This window comes from Sitophilus oryzae, unplaced genomic scaffold (genome assembly GCF_002938485.1).
Source record: "Sitophilus oryzae breed Bouriz unplaced genomic scaffold, Soryzae_2.0 scaffold_1440_pilon_pilon, whole genome shotgun sequence".
NCBI classification, from domain to species: domain Eukaryota; kingdom Metazoa; phylum Arthropoda; class Insecta; order Coleoptera; family Curculionidae; genus Sitophilus; species Sitophilus oryzae.
The window spans coordinates 581471-603037 of record NW_022146105.1 but is presented as its reverse complement, the minus strand read 5'-3'; the positions used below and the strand labels follow the sequence as shown (position 1 = coordinate 603037).

The 21567-nt window shown below is 31.8% G+C and overlaps 3 protein-coding genes across 5 annotated transcripts in view; 2 read left to right on the top strand and 1 right to left on the bottom strand.

Moving 5' to 3' along the window:
- LOC115876644 (elongation factor-like GTPase 1) overlaps positions 1–21567 on the bottom strand; it is a 90754-nt gene that overhangs the window by 12017 nt on the left and 57170 nt on the right. For both annotated transcript variants that reach the window (XR_004049176.1, XM_030892496.1), the window contains exon 3: positions 4813–5000. Coding sequence is in view for 1 of the 2 variants with exons in the window: in XM_030892496.1 (XP_030748356.1) it covers positions 4813–5000 (188 nt within the window). In the remaining variant the exon portion in view is untranslated. The remainder of the gene's footprint in view (positions 1–4812; positions 5001–21567) is intronic.
- LOC115876647 (trihydrophobin-like) lies at positions 365–2592 on the top strand. 2 transcript variants are annotated; one of them, XM_030892498.1, is made up of 9 exons: positions 365–525; positions 588–665; positions 724–810; positions 927–1025; positions 1084–1182; positions 1760–1858; positions 2144–2242; positions 2300–2398; positions 2462–2592. In XM_030892498.1, exons 1-9 carry the CDS (start codon positions 423–425, stop codon positions 2524–2526), a joined length of 828 nt encoding a protein of 275 aa, XP_030748358.1. In that variant the 5' UTR covers positions 365–422; the 3' UTR covers positions 2527–2592. The 2 variants fall into 2 exon arrangements, with proteins under 2 accessions (XP_030748358.1, XP_030748359.1); XM_030892499.1 differs by having other exon boundaries at positions 2300–2403; positions 2462–2586.
- LOC115876648 (protein giant-lens) lies at positions 7825–18481 on the top strand. Its single transcript, XM_030892500.1, has 4 exons — positions 7825–8218; positions 14112–14320; positions 14377–14551; positions 16658–18481. Exons 1-4 carry the CDS (start codon positions 8000–8002, stop codon positions 16865–16867), a joined length of 813 nt encoding a protein of 270 aa, XP_030748360.1. The 5' UTR covers positions 7825–7999; the 3' UTR covers positions 16868–18481.

The following is a 21567-nucleotide window of genomic DNA, read 5'->3' as shown; positions in this document are numbered from 1 at the left end:
ATTGATACTGCAAGAATTATTGGTATTATATAAATATTTTTGTATTAATTGAATAAACAATTCTATGGGCATAATCCTTTTATCATTTTACCGTGAAAAATATCAGTATAAATATTACTATTAATCAATCATAATTCATACAACATTCGGTAGCGGGTTGCTATATGAAGAAAATATGTATCAGATTAATATAGGAAATAATTAATTAAATAAACAACAGAATGAAGATCTGCATTGACACAAACACAGTAATGGTTAATTTGGGAGATTTACGTAGGCTTCCATATGCCTTAGTGTAAATAAGCAAAATATAATTAATTAAATGTAAATAAAAGCGAGATAAAGTATCATATAAAATGGCCAGTGCCAGTCGTTATTACCACTAGAGTCTAAAAAATTCCATACACAATTTCAGTAGCAAAATGAAGTTAGTACTATGTACCTTTATAGTAGCCCTTTTAATATCATTAGGAACATCTTATCCAAAACATAGAACGCTCAACGAAGAAGCCGCTATCTACCATAGTAAGAAATTTTATATAACTAGTATATTAAAAAAGCAATAAAATATGTATTAATAATTTCAGACCAAATCTTAAAAAGACAACAAGAATACAAGACAATTAAAAGGTGTTTGATGCTGGGCAGCGAAGACTGTTTAAATTGTAATTAATATTAGATATTTAACAGAATGAATTCTTTGTATTTTTTTTAACAATTTAGATATACTCCAAAGAGTTAGAGCTGAGAGAAGTCCCTTAACTGCCAGTAGAAGATGTGTCAATTTGGGAGATGATGGTTGTAATGCTGGTAAGAATCATTTTCTTGTTCATTAAACTGTACTCTCAATTTCTCAAATGTGGTATAAAAAAATGTATTTGCACCACTGAGAAAAAGTTCGAGATAAAAAAATTCGCATATTTCAGCCGGTATTCCGGGCGCTGCTTCTGACAGAGACATGTTAGACGGTGGATTCAATCCAGGAAAAAGATGTGCCAATTTTGGAGACGAAGGATGCTCTAATGGTATGGCGACGAACTTAAAAAATCGAGAGTCAAAAATATTATTTTGCATTATTTTAAGGTGGTATACCTGGAGCATCAAGTGATAATGATTGGCTAACCAGCGGTTTCACCCCGGGGAAAAGGTGTGCAAATTTAGGAGATGAGGGATGCTCAAACGGTTAGATAACATCACTTATTTTTTGGAAACTTTAAAAACATATTCGAAAGGTACATTCAGGCTCAGAGCGTCGAGCGTCGCGTCGCGTTTGAGTCGCGTCCGCGTGTCGAAATGGAATCAATTCACTAAACTTAAAAAACGTTCAGGCAGACAGCGTCGCGTTTGGCGTTGCGCTAGCGTCCGCTGAGCGTCGGGGTTCGAGTTCAATGGGGCGGACGCGACGCGACGCAAACGCGACGCGACGCTCGACGCTCTCAGCCTGAATGCATCTTAACAAGAGATTTGAACCCCATCTAGGCATAACGATTTACGTTACGTACGTAATTATTGTAGAACATTATTGTAGATGAAAAAACAAACGTGTTACTTCAACTGAATTAAGATGGAAGATCGTCAAAAGAAATGCTGTTAGTTCTCTATAAGATCCTCTGTCTTAACGACAAGCAAAACGTTAGGTCTGGATCGGGCTTAAGTCCCAACAAATCTTTTCTAATTTAAATTGACGTGTGTGTGTATATGATTATTTTTATTGTTTACATATATTTTCAAATAATTCGATGTGTACAAAATAAAATAGGTGGAATACCTGGGGCTTCAGCAGATAGTGATTGGTTGAATGGAGGATCAAGTCCAGGAAAAAGATGTGCAAACCTTGGCGATGAAGGATGTTCAAATGGTAAAAATTGTATTTACGTGTATGAGAAATTAAACTTTTAAGCGGATAGGATATTTGAGGCTACCAGTGCAAAAACGGCTTAATCCACAAACTCGCAAATTTGAGCTGTATAGCGTAAATAAAACAATTATTAATATTAATACATATACAAAATGAATTTAATTAAATAAATACAATACAGCTCAAATTTGCGAGTTTTTGGATTTGGCCGTTTTTTCGCTGGTAGCCTCATTTAAAAATTTGTTGTCATTTCACAGTCAAGTAATATAATTATGTACGATATAGGTGGAATTCCTGGTGCATCATCTGACAGTGATTGGTTGAATGGTGGAACAAATCCAGGAAAAAGATGTGCTAATTTAGGCGACGAGGGCTGCTTGAACGGTATGTCCAGAAGAATTATATTGAATAGAATATACATATACTTATTTTCATTAATAGGAGGAATTCCTGGAGCTTCAGCTGACAGCGAGTGGTTGACTGGGGGATTCAATCCTGGAAAAAGATGCGCAAATCTGGGAGATGAAGGATGCTCTAATGGTGAAGTATCTTACTAAATTAATAAAAATTTACAACTTATTCAAATATTCTTTTTTCTATTAGGAGGAATTCCTGGTGCTTCAGCTGACAGCGATTGGTTGAATGGAGGATTTAACCCAGGCAAATAGTGAGAGTAGTCAAACAAAATATACATCATTACTGCTTTAATTAAAAAATAAACAGATTTGCCATTAGAGCCTGAGTTTTATTTTCAAATTTTTCAAAAAAAAGGTTTCCGAATCCTCAGTATAAATACTATAAAGAACAATTTGTTAACGCCTTTGTCTTAAGCGCGGTCCACACGCAACAGCTTATCGTACGATATGCTTGCTTCGACAAAACGTTGCAGATAAAACGTAGACCAAGTTGTGTCCACATAACGACTTGTTCAGTTTTTTGTATTATGTCATGTCATCATGGAGGAAACATGGTTGTGGTTAGTTTTTGCCTTTTGTTTAAATAAGTTAAAAAAGGCTTAAGTCTATTAGAATTTTTTGAGGCGTTTGATTGTTCAAAAATTAAGTAAATTAAAATACCATAGAGACGGTTTATAAATATCTTCATCCCCACCACCCGAAGCAGAACGAATATATTTATTAAGTTTTGATAATTCTTTTCTGTAAACAGTTCTAAGTGAATTATTTTATACAACATTTTAATGAACAGTGCTTTCCATAAAATCAATAAAATGAAAAATATACGAAATAATATACATGTACTGATTTCTTTCGAAAATCGATAACTATGAAACTATGATCCCTTCCCCGACACAAACGGTACATTGTGAGATAGGAAATTGTAGAGAGAAACAAGCCCTATAACATAGGATACAACATTTTAATGAACAGTGTTCATTAAAATGTTGTATCGTTACTGTATAGTCGCTTCAGGGTACACCTCCTTGAACTTTTCATTCTGTCATTCAATTTGCTGTCCACACGCTACATGTTATCGGCAACGTTTCGTCCATGCAAGCAAATCGTACGATAAGTCGTTGCGTCTGGACCGCGCTTTAGAGATGGTCTGAAGCAGAGATATAGAAAGGTCTGAAGTTATGCCTCGACCCAAAACATCATCTAATCGTGTCTCCGTTTAATAGGTTTTACGGTTTTCAATCGAAAAAATATGTCAAATGTGCAGCTGGTTAAATGGAAATGCCCCAGCAAAAAAAGTCTCGACTGAGATTGCCTTAAGTTGAAATATTTAAGTAAAGAATGATCACGGTTATGGTCCACTGGTGCCGAGCTGCTTCGTTTACCATAGTAACTAGTAATGGGAACGAACTATCGAAACATTTGATAGTTGCAATTCATTCGAATTATTCGATAGCTAGTGATACAAAAATTTCATAGCTAGTGGAATAAAAATTATCGAATAAATGCATGCAATACCTTCTTTGCAGTTTTACATTATAAAAATATTCGTTTATTAAATTCATTTATTTGTTGGACTGGGATGAAATATGGCGCAGCGATGTAGCTCGTAGAAATATGTAAAATATGTAAAATAATATGGCTTTCATCACAAATCTCATTTTGCCATTCCAAAATTAATAGTTTCACAACTTTATTAATTATATATTATGCTTATCTAGTTAAGTTTAGAAACTATCTGAAAATATATTTTGTAGGTTCAAAATTAATTATATAAACGTTTATCTCATTTAAAAATTGCCGCTTTTCAAAATTTTCTACTAATAAACAGATCATAAATACATTATAAATGTAACTGTGTGCTCTGCAGTGGGATTCTGTAAGCTCCGTAGCAAGAAATTTCCTGTCTAGCCTATGCTATTTGTATACGATTGATGAGTCACTAGACAAGAGAAGTGTTTACAGAATCGGGCTTCTGCCTACAGAAAAATTGCACAAATTCGGTAAAACTTTGATTACGTGCATACGTAAAATTCGTTAAAATTAACTCTCGCACACATTAGCAGGAAATCAAATACCTAGTAACTACCGTATGTATGCAAAAAAAACGGCGTCCAGATGGCTTGGAAATGAACACGATGACAGATATATCCCCATGACATGATATATCCCCATATAATTTTACATATAAAATGACAGCGATCTTCATTTCATAGCCATCGCTGACGTCGTTTTTTTTTCGATCATACGGAATTTTTCATTCGATACACGTGCCTTGTAATGAACGAATGTTTTTATTGTAATAAAAACACTCGATGTAAACCAATCATTTAGTAATCATTCGATAGTCTTTTCATTCGGTTCCCATCACTAATAGTAACTATATTTTTCTGGTTTCGTCAATGTCTGCGCCCCAGATAAAATGTTTTTTCCTTCAACAGTTAGACTGGTTAGTATTTGATTTTATAAAAACGACTGATCAAAAAAAAAGCTCATTGACTCTTAAAATGTTTTTTCAAGTCAAAACCAAACATTTCTTACCTCGTAGTGACTGAACCTCAAACTGGGATTTGCTTGGCCCGATGTGGTTTTCCTTATTTCGTTCACAAAACCTTCGCTTTCGATCACAGGGATCTGTGCTTGAACCAAAAAGGACTTTTCTTTCTCGTCCATTCCTACGGCTTCTAAAACTTTGCCATGTCGCCTGTTTATCACAGAATATACTTTTCCTAAAACAAATAACATCAGATAAAGTAAGAAATTAAAGAAAACTTCATTTATGTTTAAAAAAATTGTGTACCAAATTTCAGTGGGCGATTCCACAGATAGAAATAAAAGTTCCTACGAAGATATGCCCTAAAATACTTCATGAGGAAGTTAATACTATTTACAGGTCTTACGGCCTTCACTTGAAGCATATTGTAATTTTTAGATCATATCAGGTATGTATATATAACTACAGTGTTAATTGTTTTAATACACTCCATTAAAATTCCTACTAATTACATCTCATGATTTCGCTAATACTAAAATCGACGCATCGTAACCCTTTAAACGCAAATATCTTGAAAACCGTTCACCGTGTCGGCTTAAATGAAAAGCATCTTCCTTACGTAAAAAAATCCTAGCTTTTTATGTCATTTGTTGAAATTACTGTCTCCATTAGGATAAAAAAGTACCCTCTACCCTAATGGAAAGTACCCCTTTAGAACTATTACGGATCTATATTTATACACTAACGCCATTTGCTTTGGCAATAAAATGTGTGTAAGAATAACCCGAATAACCAAGTTTCAAGAAAACGGTGTACCAATATCCTTAAAAATAAACAAAATCTATTATTTTTATTTATCGTTCATCGGGAAGCATAATTATGTTCTTAAGAAGTTTTTTTGTTTTATATTTATCCGAAGATTCACCCACTGATGTTTGGTACACTATTTTTTGACACCATGTATAACTAAATTAGTTATTTTAAAAATATTTTTGATATCTCTATATATCATCTGCTTGAAAATCTAAAGGCATTCGATTTCCTGTTAGATTAGATATTTTTTTGTCTCTGAACTGTGTACTTTAATTTCATTATTAGTTACAGAAAAGAAGACCAAATTACAACCAGATCCGAATGTTAATCGTATACGGCTAACTGTAAAAAGGTGTGTCTATCACGTCTTTTTATTGAAGAGACAGACGCCTTTGGTTATATTTGATTATCCTTCAGACAAAATATGTTGAGTAAAGCCTTTCTTATGTCACAACTGAGATAATTTTCTACATCAATAATATTAAGAAAAAAAATAGTATAAAATATAAACCTTAAACCATAAAATACATAGTAAAATTTTTAATACAGTATTCTGTATTCAACATAAATAATTATCTTGCGCCACGTTCTCGTACAATATAATTTTCTGTCTTTATACAATATAAAATAATAATCAGCCCTAATTTTTATAATCAATAAAAATTAATTGGAGAAATTAACAATTTTCAGAGCGTTATAATAACACTTAAATCAAAAATGTAGTAAGAGACTGGAAAGGATAAAATCACTCCATATTATGAATGAAGTTGACACTGCTGTTGTGCAAGTATGCCAAGTGACATTCCACAGATCATATTTGGTGGTTCGTAAACAATTGTACAGCAATATCGCAAAATCCTACGCATTGAAGACCTTGCAAGGTAGTTTTGTCTACAGTACATATGAACAAAATGAATACAGATAAAAAAGGAAAAAAATGGCTTTAAATTATTCTCATTCATAAAAACTACCTTCAGGCGAAAGGAAATACCTGAAAGACTTCGGAAGTAGCAAATTTTTTTCTTAGATAAAGTTGTCGCTAGACATTTCGTTGTTCCCTAACAATAAAACCATCCCTAAAATAATAAAATGCAAACAAACCAACATCCACTAGGATATATCAAAAGCATAGAAGAGAAAACATGTAATAAATAACCTTAACGTAATTTACATATTCCATTGAAAAGGTTGAATTTAAAAAAAAAATGCAATTTTTTATCAGATATTGTACGGTAAGCATAGTAAAATCCCGCTAAATATGAATGAAATCTTACAAGTCTCTTTATATCATTCATAAATCTTTACGGTAGGCACCCTGTGTAGACTTCGTTGTACACCTGACCAATTATTTTCAAACAGGTGTTCGGCATATCGCCAAGAAACAAAAGCATTAATCAAAGACTATTTTTCAAAAGACCTGTATCATTTATATTTTTTTATTAGAAACAATAATAAATTAAGATTAGATCAACAATAATTTCAAATTTAGAGAAAAATAAGCTATATATTATGAGGGTTAAATATGTATTAGCCGTGCATAAATGGTTTATCAGATAGTTAATATTTATATTTTAGTTTCTTTGTTTTATTTATTGTTTTCCATCAAATAAATATACAAAAAAAAAATTTGTCAAAATTTCGCAGAAATTCTAGAAAACGTCAGGAATTGGATACTACAAAGAAATGAACTGGGTGGTTCAGGAACTCTGCTCAAGGTTCAGGAACTTTGCTCAAGGGTCAGGAACTCTGCTCAAGGTTCAGGAACTCTGCTCAAGGAATTGGCTTTAGAAGACAAGGATGCCTACAAGAATTAATTGAGAATGTTCTTTTGATCACTTCTTTTTCGAATCAAACTTTTCGGTTCAGCTGATTGAAATCATAGTACCGTATGATCGAAAAAAACGGCGTTCAGTTGGCTGGGAAATGACAGCGACCTTCATTTCATAGCCATCGCTGACGCCGTTTTTTCTCGATCATACGGTATATTTTTGTTCGATATTGTTTGATCAATAAAAATCGTTCAACCAAAATCGACTGGTGAGAACGCGACTTAACATTTTATTAATAAAACATGCGTGTAGTACATGCTAACGCTGTACATATGCAATAACTATTGTTCAATACCAATCTTATACAGGGCTTGAAAGTGCTAAGAAAGAAAGATACGTTAAGAAAACAAGACGCGTAAAGTGGTACCGGTAGATGTTGAGAGTCAAGGTACGTACGATCTAGCGTTGCAGAAGTTCACGTCGGCCTCCGAATCTGATTTCATTCATGGCTCGGATGGAGCATAGTAGTACGCTTCGTAAAATGATCAAAGTAGCACTTTGAGAATTGGTTTGGGCACTCTTACGCATTTCATTCATTCATCTGTAGTAGTCGACTGGCCGGGACCGATCAGCCAGCGTTCGAGTTTCGTCAATGTTTTATAGAAAAGACGCGAACATGTATTTAGAAAGTATCGTGGTTTTGGTGCTATTCAATTTTTGTGTCAGTACGAGGATACCTCTGGAGGTTTTCCAAAGGTATCCAACGGAACACCATCACCATGGGCACAAGCTGAACCATTTAAATAATGGCAATTTCTACAGGAAAAAACTGCAAGAGCACGTACCTTTAAAAGTATTGTATCAAGTGGGGGTAAGTACCGCCTAAACTAACTAAAAATAATCCATATAGTGTTAGTTAAATAGGTCAATTAAACTGACCCTCTGATAAATCAGGATTTAACCGAAAAAAAAACAATTAAATTCTAATATAAAAACGATATACTCCTTCGTAGTTTTGTTATATATAGGATGGTCGGAAACTTCGGTAACATATTCTGCATATAAAATTAAGGAAAAAATTCATAGGTATAAATTTATGTCCTGAAATATATCGTTTCGGAGATATAGGGTGTAGAATTTTTTTTTTAATTCCGTTTCTGAACTTACCTCGATATTTGGATGAAAAATGGTGTCTAGTAGGGTTTCCAAACAGGGATGCTTATCCCCAAAATCTCGATATTAAATCCCGGGATCCCAAAAATCTCGCAAAATTTAAATGCCCAATCTAAAATGCTTCGACTTTGCACATTTTATTCGTTCAAAGATCATATTTTATTTATACTAAGCACAACATCAATATCTATAAGTTATATTTCCGAATTTGTTATATTTTATTTTTTTTGCAAAAAGAATTGTATTTTTAAACTTAATATGAATGTTACTTTGTTTTGTGTATTTTAATAAGCCTCTTTTCTAATTTTCTATTTGATATATGTATCTGCATTATAATAATTATTAAGTATTTTTTTTAGATTGAATTTTTCATTTCATAATCCCGGGATTATATTCCGATCCCGATCCCGAAAATTGGAAACCCTAGTGTCTGGGTGTTTTTTGACATAAGAAATTCGGTTTTGAAAGTCGGTATAATTCTTACTTGTGTAAAATTTTATTTTTTAAATTAATTCTAAATTTTTCTAGAAAATTATGGCGCAAAACATTTCCAAATTACTTTTTTTGTATAAAAAAACGACGGAAATATGTATTTTTCCTCTCAGTAGTGTAATATAGGTAAGTAAGGAAAGTTATTACTCTTCAAAACAGGGTTGAAAAACATGTAGGTGACGTCCCCTACAAGTAGGAGTCGTAATACCATCGAAATCGAAGTTCTCATGTAAAAGAAACACCCAGACGCAAATTTTCATCCCAATATCGACGTTGGGTCAAAAATTATTTGGAAAAAAACGAAATAAATATGAAACTTCTACACCCTGTATCTCCGAAATGAAGCATTATAGGAATTAAATTTATACAAACGCTTTTATGTATTTTTATTTGCAGAATGTGTTACTGAATTACAATTCGGAATTCGGACTAACCTGTATATTGTCTCCCGAATACTTAAATGTATTCAGGATTTCTGCTTATATTTTTTTAAAGAATATTAAAAAAAATCCTAAAGAAAATCGCTTGCAACAGGCTACATAAAATCTATCTAAGTGTATAGTTAGTATTTCAAAATATCACAAATTGTACGTAACACAGGATACATTAAATCACGAAAGAAAAAAAAAGGGACGGCAAACCTTCACATACAAAAGGAAGTGATTAGAAGAATTATTATACTTTCTTATACTAATTTGTACCGTCAGCTCTTATAAAACCTGTACTACAGTTGTTACCTAATATCATTATGATTTCTTGACATCATCGTATCGTAAACAAAAGGAAGTTAAATATTATTAAAGTTATCTTTTTTATTTTAGCTTTTTTTAATCGTACCCATTTAGTATTTCCGCAAAAGCAAAATTCTATTCTGTTGAAAATATCTATAGTACATGCAAAATATCAGTTTTTGGCATAGTTACCCTTAATTTTTTTATTTTCAAATGGGACTAACAATAAATATTCTTGACAAAAAAATACGAAGCTTTAAGAGATGATCCCGGCTATAACTGTAATAAACAAACATTTAAGCACTCTTTTAAAATAGCAATCGAACATAAAAACCGGTATTTGAAATATTATACGAATACATTGAAGTTTTGATCGGTCAATTCATTCCTAGAATCGAATCTTCAATGGTACTACAACTTGAATGAGTTTTTTGATATGAAAAATTATTTAATTTACGTGTCTAGATTTTTTACCGCTAGAAGAAAAATAAAAAAGTAATTTTTGTAAACACCACTACGTGGAACGGAGACCAAGTTGTCAGTTGTATTAAACTAATAAAAAAATTGCCTCAAAATCCAGAACTCTTGTAAAAATAAAAAAATACTGTGCCTTACTTCGTGTCAAAGAAACAGTTATTTTTCTTACTTTTAAGCAGAGATGTACTAACCTGTTTTCGTATTTTTGGGAACACTCATAATAAAAAAAAATAACATAAAATCAATTTTTAACAACGTTCCAAAATAATCCTAAAATCAAATTTTCAAGGAAGAAAACTTATAGTAGGGGAGACCATCATGAGAACCTATTGTATCGTGAAAAAATTAGGGGCGTTTATAGGTTTTCAGAAGTTTATAATAAAATGTCACAAAGATCAAAGATATACTGAAAACGGGGGAATATTAATCTACCGGTTAGCATGGTGGGGATAGTCGTACGAAGGGGTAGAAAATGAGAAAATTAAAAAATTATTTGAGTGTATCAGACATTCAGGATCTCCTATCAAAAGACCGACAATTTGGCCGCGACCAAAACTCATGACAGATTTCAGAAAGAAAAAGACAGATTTTTGAGTATTACTACACTGATCGTGTAGTAAAACGCACGACCCTGTATAAAAGGTTCATGTGGGATACTTAACAGGGTGCAATGTTTCTCCCCTTATGCGCTTGAATAAATCCCAAAATCCCCGCTTGGGCTCCACTACTATAAGCTCATTTTTTGTAGTTGTGTTGGAAAGGGCACTAGGTACGGCCCTGGCAAAGGTATAAGTTTATGAAAGCGAGTCTGCATGCTGAACTCACTTCCTCCCTATTGAGACGCGCACAAAGGATACGATTTAGGGCCAGAAGATAAGTGTCTCGACTATTTTTTATTTCCGGTACTTCCGTTCTTCCGGCCCTTTTGTCAGGCGAGCTTTTGTTGGCCTCAGGTCATCATAGGGCCTTTTACCGTCATTAAAAATATACGGAAATCCTCAACAGGGATGGATTATCCGCCTACCTCGTCCTTTATAACTAACACAAATACCTAGGTTATTTATTTTTGACCCTGTATATACATCCTATACTTTCTCGCAGGTATAGCTTACAGAAAATGGAGAAATTTTTAATTCTACTGTTGCTTTTTGAATCGTTTTCTACTCATTGAAGTTACAGCCTCACTTAATCATCTCTAACAATACCTGTTTGTAATTTAACTTACATGTATTAAATGAGGGAATAAACAATGAAGATGCTCTATATAATAGAAAGGCAAAAATTTCTACAAAAAATAATTATACTTAATATGCACTGCTATTTGCTGAGAAACTATTATTTAAATTCTCATATTTATTTGGCAAAAAAATAAAAAAAAATATTTTAATGAAAAATTCCAAGATAGAAAAAGCATAATCCAATATATTTACATAAAACTTCCTACAATTGCTGAAATTTTCGTCATTTTAGGACTATGTTTACTATTATTCCAACAGCTTTGAACAACGTGTAAGAAATAATTAAAAATTGAACATTTTCAACTTTTTTTTCGATATACAGTCGTAGTACACTTACGTCGAGTACACTTACAAAAATATTGATATTTTCATAATTTTAAGACTTTGCCTACTATCTTTCTAAGACCTTTGAAACTGAGTAAAAAAATAGCCAAAAGGTAGCATTCTTTCGACGATTTTTCGAGATTTTTTCTATACCTATATTCAGAAAAATTGGCGATTTTCGTCTTGTCACCGATTTTTGTTAAAACTGCTGTTATTTACTACTGTGTAGAATAAGATAATATAGGTCATCGTACTCTTACGATGAATAGGGAGAATATATGTGAGGGGCGTTTTAACCATCATCAAGAATAACCGAAAACAAGAGTTCAAAAAATTATTATTTTTTCACAAATCCAATGTATCTACGCCATTAAAGGTGTATATATGTTGAATCTACATAAAATTTACTACAAATGCAGACATTTTCATAATTTTATGACTATACTATTTTTCAAAGACTTTTTTGAATGTGTAAGAAATAGACATTGCATTTGTTGAGAAATGATTAATTTAAATTCACATAATTGTTTGGCAAACTAAAAGCTAATCATATTCAATACATTGGCAAAATTAGAAACCAAATAAGTGAATTAAGATTTGTTTATAGGAGTTATGTAAATTTATCGTCTAGCTAAACAAGACAATAATTGTAATTGCTGTAACAATGTTGAATAATAATTACAATAAATGGGCTACAATCGTCTGATGAATTTATAACATTATGCCTTGCGGTGCATATCAAATAATTGCTAAGATTTAAGTTCAAACTTTTATTACAATGTCGTATGATTACTATGGAGACATTCATAACTAATGAAATCAGAATAATAATTGTCAAAGTAATATCATACAGGTACATTTAAATAAATTATGTCAATATATTCTGAATCTACATAAAATTTCCTCAATTTTCAGATTTTATGACTATGTTTACTATTTTTCTAATACCTTTGAAAATAAGTAAAAAATGCTAAAAATGCTACTTTTTGTACATGTACGAATGTTAAAAAAATTGAAGATTTTCAGCTGTTATTTATTAATTTAAAGGCATAGAATTAAAAAATATAGGCCATTGTGGCCATAGGAGTACAGTATATGATGGAGAAGTTTAAACCACCACGAAAATAGGTGAAAAACAAGAGTTTAATTTTTTATTCCACAACCAAAGCCCTTAAGCCTTTAAACGAAAATTATTTAGGCAGTTCACCGCCTACATGTATGACGTGTGCAACTGCCGAACATTTACGATACCATAGAAAGCGGTTATAAAAAAAAGAGAGGATGAAATATATCGAGGCAGCCTGGTGCCAAGTTCCTCAGAATTTTTCCCACGACTCCTGAAATCAAATCTAACCTATACAAAATCGTATACGGGACAGCACATTGAACACTTGCCCTTCCGGATGACACAGGTCCGGCTTTAGATTTTAGATAGTAATTATATTTTTAAAAACGGACGATCAATGTTTTACAAGTAAAGAACAGTACTATTCACTGAGTATTTTGCCAATAATTTATATGAAATAATAAGTATATATCTAAAGTATAACTTATTACTTTAGAAAATGAAAACATCTCAAAAATTGTCAAAGGTAACGTTTATAATCAAAATTATCGATAAAAACTATAGCACGGTATAAATGTTAATCGGTTTTTCGATCTTTTTTTTAACAGGAGCTGATTTTTCATCTTGATAAGCTCATCTGCATTGTATATTTGTTCTTTCCTTAATGTCATCTTTGGAACAACAGATCTAAACTTTCCCTGAAACTTGATACACTTGAGACATTTGACAGCTGTAACATTGCTGGCGTAATCAAATCAATATCGTAAAAAAAAACGATTTTCGTGCCTTAACTTGAGTTTATCTAGCAATCCATAACTTGCTAAAAATTCCGTTTTCTTTCTACTTTTTGGCTTTAAAACAATACGTCATCGATAATGGGATTCCTACCTGGTCCAAGAAATTATTTTGAAAAAGTTTTAAAAGTCCTTATTAAACTTCTTTTCGTTTATGTTAAACACTGCAGATTTTGAAACCATAATCTGCTTCGCAATTTGACGAGTATTAGATTTTTCGGCGAATGTAACAGTTGTATTTGCTCGTTTGATTGGAACCATTACGTCTAACACGCTCAAGAATGAAATACAGATTCACTTCATAAATAAAATGTAAACGTTTCTGCTTGTTCATATTAAAAAATTCTAGATTTCTTTGCGCCCGAATTTTAGGGTAAATGTTTTAAAATTCCCCAATAATAGCAGAATCTGGATTACTGGAGTGTCCGGACTATTGAAGTTATACTGTAATTTGAATTTCCTTTTGCAGACATCAGAAGAAGATCTGCCTGAATGCAACACGAGATCAGTATGTAACAAAGTGGATCTGTATGACACTCCCTGGGTCGAAAAACAATGCAGATGCGCCAAAGGAAAAACATGTCCCATGGACCTTTCCACGGACGATGGGCACACATTTGTCGAGAAAACTAGGCAATATAAAGTATGCGAGTCGATCAGAAAGCTTCCCAGATGCAGGTATTGTAAAATTTGTTTTGGCCCGAAACAAAAAAGATAATTAAACTTTATTGCAGATACTTTCGTGATACAACATGGTCCATTACCTTATACCAAAACAACGTTACAGATCAAGTGATTCACTGTCACTGTCCAAAAAATTCTCTAGCATATCTTAACAAAAGAAACGTACTACATCTGCCCAATGGTCAGTTAGCTTTTCAGTACCTCTTTTCCTGTTCGCCACAAACGGTAAGTGAGAAATACAGTTTTATGTTTTACACAAACATTCCTCTTGATCTTTTTTAAAACTATCAATCTGAAGTATCACCATTTCAAATAAACCACAAACATTAGAATTAATAGATTTTCCATGCTGGTTCAAGATCGTCAGAGAAAAAATATATATTACAGCTAAAATGGTTACTAGGCTAGTTTTAAAACTAAGCAGCAATAGCTGGTTACCCGCTCTTTTGCAAAAATATACCAATATTCCAGCCAAGTATCCATTTTAGCCGTAACATTATAAACTAATTCGGTTTAATCTATTACTTTTGATATCTATGGAAACAACACCATACTATGTTTTCTCCATTTTTTTATATCTATAGAATGGAAGATATGTTGCACTTTGGACTTCCATTCCCTTTTAAGTGTAGATTTTTTTTTAAATTCAATACATTCTAAAGGTACTTATACTTCAGAATGTATTAAATACAAATTAATTTAGCCTTGGTATAATAAAAAAAAACACTGGATAACAATTAAAATAACATTATAAGCTGCCGTTTCCTGCTTCTCGCTTGCTCAAATTAAATACAAATCATAATTAATTTGAAGTCAATCAATTTCAAAAACGTACTGCCCGCCAAAAGAGCGGAAAAAATACGTTAAACCATTAAAATATTTCAAATAGATATAAATGGTCATAAGAAATATATTCATGATATTTCAATAGAAGCATTCTGATTTCGGTGTATTTTTCTTTTAAAATTATTATTTAAATTAATTTAATTAAAAACACTTCTTTTTCCGATGATAGAACAGACTGAACATTAATGTAGATGACTAAATTAATGCTTAATTAGTGTGAAATAAGAATGAAACGGACTTCTGAAAAGCGGCTCTAATTATTTAATAAAAACTAAATCTATTTATAATTGGTGTTAACAGGTGATATAACATTACAAATTTAAAACAAGAATTAATAATATATTTCTAAGGATTAATTGGCGTTTTGCCTTAATAACCAGGGACGTACTATATTTTAGACAAATGCCTTTAATAAAAAAAATATTTCTTTTTTGAGAAATGGTATTATACGTTTATACGTTATTTGCTAATTAAAAGGCGTAGAATAAGAAAAAACTAGGGGAATAAGAAAAAACAAATATGGGAAGTTTTTATAGTCATCAAAGGTAACCAAAACAAGGGTTCAAAAGTTTAAGGTACAAAACCAAGGTATATCTAAACCTACAAAGGTGTATGTACATATTCCGAATCTACATCAAATTAATTTACTACAAATGCTGAAATTTTCATAATTTTATGAATATTTTTACTACTTTTCTAACACCACGTATCAAAAAATAGACCAAAAACAAAGGTTCAAAAAATTAATTTTCTCACAAAATCGAGGTATCTAAAGCCTTTAAAGATGTATATTATATTCTGAATCTGCATAACATTTCTTACAAATACTGATATTTTGTTTACTATCTTTCTAAAACCTTTGAAACTGAGTAAAGAATAGCCAAAAGGTAGTATCCTTTCGACTTTTTTCTATACCTATATAGTCACGAAAATTGGCGATTTTCGTCATGTCACCGATTTTGTTAAAACTGCTGTTATCTAAGATTTAAAAGGTATAGAATAAGAAAATATAGGCCATTATAGTCTTAAGAGAACAATAATAGATGTAAGCAACTATAATTTCATTTCAAGTATCGGACGTTTTACCCTTCATCAAAAATAGCTGAAAAACAAAGGTCCAAAAAATTAATCTTCTCACAAAGCCAAGGCAGCTTAGCTTTCAACGGTGTATATATTCTGAATCTACCTAAAATTTACTACAAATTCTATGATTTACACCTTTTTATGACTATCTTTACCATGTCCCTAAGGCCTTTGAAAATGTGTAAAAATAGCTATTTGTAATTTTTTATTTTTAATTTGCTGTACGTACCTAGCATTTTAAAAACGTAATTTCATGACCAGTTATGCATCTAAAACAATTGTATTTTATGTTATACAGAGAGGGGTAATTACCCCCATTAGCCCTCCCGTACATGCGCCCCTGTTTATTATCTAGATTTGTGCGTTTAAAAATAGAGAAGGAATAATTAATTGTTGTTGCAGAGACTTCGCTGCCAGAGAAAGGAACCTTGCCGGTTGTTTACAGTTCGCAAACGTCAAGAATTCTTGGACGAAGTGAACGTAAACACTTTATGCCAATGCCCCCAAGCCCACCGATGCCCGCACCACCACACGGATTACGGCGTAGTTTCCGTAAAAACGTTCAGCGAAGACACCATCAAGACCTACAGCGGGTACTGCCTACCTTCGTAGTACCCTCCACAGGTGGCGCCGCTTGTCCGTTTATTGTACAGTCTCGGCTCATATTTCGGCCTCGATTTTAAATATTTCTTTTTTGAATTTATTGAAGAAAAAAAGAAATTTGTACAGATAGGTTATTGTGTCAGACATGACGATATTTATTTTTGTATTTAGTTCTAACGGATGACTTTTTCCTATGGTGGTGAACAGTTCGATCAGACATAATTAAGGATCCTGTAAATTATCTTTTAAAAGTTCCAAATACGCTGAAATAGTACAAATGCTTTATATTCATAATTTATTTTAAAACTGTTATTACTAGGGTTTCCATAAGTCAGGATTTACTCGGATATGTTCTTTTGACCGGAATTTTAAAAAATGCCCGGAAAATCTAAACGTAAAAACAACTTTGTAGAATACTCTAATCGTTACGATGTCACATACCGATAAAACTGACATCGTTGGAAAGTACCCATATCCATATGATTATTTTTTTCGTTTTCGGTGCACTAGTGGATGTGAGTTGTGAATTTTTTTGTCTTTATTTTGTTATAATTACGTATCCTTTATAAATCTAAGTCTATCGAACGATCTATAACAGTGACAGTTGTGCCTCAAATTTTATTTCACAAATTTTAATTCACAAGTAAATTATATTTTCTGTCATTTTTTGAGTGTTATCTGTCAAAACCTACCCTGACCTGTTGGATAGACTTTGGCTCATGCTAATTGTATATGCAACGGGTAAATTGGTTTGGAAGTTTCGGTATATAATGTACAATATTTAATTTTACCAATAAAATTAAGCATTTAATAATGCCAAACCAAAAGTGTGTAATTGTAAAATTTAAAAGTGTGTAAATTATGTAAAAACTGTATTAAAAACAGATAATTCAATTCTGATGTCATTTGTAACGTATGCCACACAAATCTTAGTAGTGCTCGCAAAGACAAAAGGGCATAATCCTTTTAACACTTTTTCAACTGCCATTAAGCATTAAGCATTCCTGCTTAAAGCAAAGACTGAGGGAAGAAAGTATATCGTCAGACGGGCATCCAACCAATGATAGAAAATACAATTTACCTGTGAATTAAAATGACAGAAAACTCTTATCTCGTTAGACAAACTAGTCCGGATTTCAAGAGATCACTTGTCCGGAATTTTCAAAAGCTTATATGGAAACCCTAGTTATTACTGTAATTTTATTTTTTGTAAGTAAACATTCCTGTGTAAAAATACTTAATTGTACGAGACATATTTTCAATAACGAAATATATATTCAGAATTTAAAATACTGTAAATAATCTATATTTTATAGTCATACACAGTACAGGTCATAATAATAGATTTTGTTTTAATACCTTAAAAATGACCAAACATAAACTAAATGTTATATTGTTTTTATTAAAAAAATGCATGTAGAAGAAACCAGTGACCAGTTGACAATTCTTACCTCACTAGGCCATACATTTATTTAAACTGTTTATATTCTATGTATTATTTTTATAGATATTCTACTTTGTAAAAATGTGGAGTCGAATATATACATAAAGATATTAGATATGAATGTCTAAAGTTGTTAAACAAACTTTATATAAATCATTTAAATAATGAAATAAATATTACACGAACTTGTATTACACATGTACAAATTATCATAAAGTTATATTTAGTATAAAATGAGTATTATTTTCCTGTATTTAAAAAAGTATTTCTTGTAAGTCAGAAATATAGTATAGGGGAGTGAGAGAAGTGAATGAGTGCTTTTGAAAAAACTGATCAGGGATCATGGAAAAGTATACCACCTCTAAATTTGGGATGTTTTAAATAACTTGCATGTATTTTAGAAATTAGTTATTAGTTAGTTTATTTTATTTTACAAAGAATTAAGTTGGTACAACTGGAACGCATAGCAGAAAATTAATATATTTAAAATTTGAGTGACAAGTAATTACTTCAAAATATTGTGAAAAAAAACTGTTTAAAATAGAGAAAATCTAATCGAGTTATTTTATTAAAAACAATTACAGTATGTGTTAATACAAAACAAGCAAGGGTTTATTTAAAAAAAAACAGCACATACCAAAAAAGATATAAAAAGATTTCCGGCTTTCAAGCTCAAGCAACTTCCTGCATTTATTGTTAAATGGTCTGGGTCAACACTTAATTTTCCCGCGAGTTTTCCTCCACTTAATTTAAAAAAAAAACGAAACACACGTAATCTCACAGTCCAAAATTTAAAATATTTATCATTTCTATTTGACATAATTTGACACAAAATTATAACTTATAACCTATAAATTGGCAAGAGTTTGACAACTCTCAAAAATCTTAAGAGGAGTTCACACGCATCGGCGTTTGTTTGGCCCTGTTCTCAGAAGAATCCCTGACTAGTCAGCGCGTTTCTTATTGGTTGAAATGTGTAGAAACCAGAGTAACAATCAGGTTTCTATGCATTTTAACCAATGAGAAACGTGCTGACTAGTCAGGGATTCTTCTGAGAACAGACCTTTTGTCGTTCATCTTTCCGTCAAACCAATAATATTGAAATATGATCTGTCATTTTTGAAATTAACCAATAAAACTGATTAAAAACAACAAGAGATGACGCATAACGGATTTATATATAAACCCATCCATAGTAAACTTAAAAAATATTAGAAACTTTTTTTAGTAAAATAAATAGATTGGTATGGGATGTCACCTGCTTTTTTTCTGTCATCGTCTGTCGAAATCTTACCTGAGAAAAAAAACAGAGTATAGTTCTATGCGCGAATAGGGTATATTCCTATATACAGGGCTTCTAAATTTTGTATATTAAAAGAAACATGTACCGTAAAATGGGGTGAATAGAAACAGTTTCGTAGGCTATTAGCGATATACCGGTTGATAAAAATGTGGTATTATTTTCCCGAATATTTTAAAACATGGGTCTTTGTTTGTTCTTTGCGTATACATATAATTTGATTTTTGAAAAATATGCATATAAATATTAAATAAAAATAACATTTGTGTTTCTATCTGCTATTCAGGAGAATAGAAACACACATTGATGTTAATGTTTTTATCTATTCTACTTCCAACAAGGCGATTAGAAACAGTAAATTATTACATATTTAAGTAGGTTTAACAATAATTAATAATACATATAATATGACAACTTACATGTACCAGCTTATGTATCACTTTAAAAATAAATATTTTATTTATAAAGTTTTCGCGCCATACAAAATAGGTGATAAATCGATCTCACATTTATTGATCAGCTGATTGACAGAAACAGTGCTGCCACAGATAAAAATATAGTTTTTACATTTTATTGTGTATTACCAATGATAGAAAAATTAGATATGTCGACTCTTTTTACTTTGAATATTTTTAATCGTGATTTGATTTTTTTCAGAAATTTTGTTTCTATTCACCACTATGTTTCTATTCACCCCATTTTACGGTATGAGTTCAAAATTTGCGATCTCAAACTTAATTACAACGTTTAGTACTAAATATTAAACCGGTATTAACGCTGATTACCCTAATTAAAGTCATTATACCGATATTTTAAACCAGCAGATTTGTAGAACGGAATAAATAGTTTTACTTTATAGTAGGGGAGCACAAGCGCGGGGATTTTGGGATTTACTCTAGCGCGGCAGAATATCATAAAGGAAGAAACCTTATAGGTAGCAGAAAAACTTGGTGTGAAAATTCGAGCACGTCAGATTAAGGCAAGTGGAGTTAATTACAATCAGAAAAATGTGCATTTAAATAATACCTTTTACGATTTAAGCGTGACATAAGGAAATGATGAAGTCGCAATGTTGCATTCAAACAGCACGGGAATAACATAATCTGCCGATTTCCAGAAGCCAAAGTAGCCAAAATCATAAACGAAGTGTGTTGCTAAGAATTATGTATTTCTAAAAATCTGCCATGACTTTTGGTCGCGTTCAAATCATAGGAGCTTAACATTCCTTTTGAATAACTAACGCACTCGAATCATTTTTTTCTTTTCTCATTTTTTACCCCTCTGTACAGCTATCCCTCCGTTATCAGAAATACGCGAGGCGCATGTACTATTAATATCTGACACGCCCAAGTATTTCTTTGTGACTGTTCTTTTACATTTTTGAAAACCTCTCTGTACACCATCCCTCACTAGTAAGAGCATATAGCTTTGAGTTGCATAAAGCGGGAATTGTTAGACTTAGACTGGGCAGACTATTTTAACTCGAATGACATTGAGTTTTTGTCAAAATTTTTAGTAATAAATGTTCAAATTTTAATAAATAAACACTTACCCTTGAAAACGGTTAGGAATAGGAATAATAATCCTCCTGTTCGCTGGTATAATAGTGAGCTCAAAGAAAAAAGAAGGCAAATGCAAGTTGTAAAATGCATTGCTGACGGATTAAATAGTGTAGAGTATAGCGCCTACTACCGGTTACTGCAGGGAGATTATAAAAATTCTATCATTATCGCAAAAAAGAATGCCTACAGTAATTATGTAAATTCATCAAAATCGAAAGCAAAAAGTGCCTGGAAAATTATCAACCTCGAGAGAAATCATCAGGCAAGATCGAGAAACAACTCTGATATAAAAGCTGGGGAATTCAACGAGTATTTTCTTGAAATAGCATCTAAAATTGTAAGCGAATTGTCCATTGATCAAAATATTCAGAACGAATTGATTGGAAATATATTAATGAACAAC

Bases quoted from the DNA above. Each gene is read 5' to 3' on its own strand.
- LOC115876647 (XM_030892498.1), top strand. From the start codon at position 423: ATGAAGTTAGTACTATGTACCTTTATAGTAGCCCTTTTAATATCATTA. The intron at 526-587 runs GTAAGAAATTTT...TAATAATTTCAG, and splicing joins AGAAGCCGCTATCTACCATA to ACCAAATCTTAAAAAGACAA. The intron at 666-723 runs GTAATTAATATT...TTAACAATTTAG, and splicing joins CAGCGAAGACTGTTTAAATT to ATATACTCCAAAGAGTTAGA.
- LOC115876648 (XM_030892500.1), top strand. From the start codon at position 8,000: ATGTTTTATAGAAAAGACGCGAACATGTATTTAGAAAGTATCGTGGTT. The intron at 8,219-14,111 runs GTAAGTACCGCC...TTCCTTTTGCAG, and splicing joins AAGTATTGTATCAAGTGGGG to ACATCAGAAGAAGATCTGCC. The intron at 14,321-14,376 runs GTATTGTAAAAT...ACTTTATTGCAG, and splicing joins AGAAAGCTTCCCAGATGCAG to ATACTTTCGTGATACAACAT.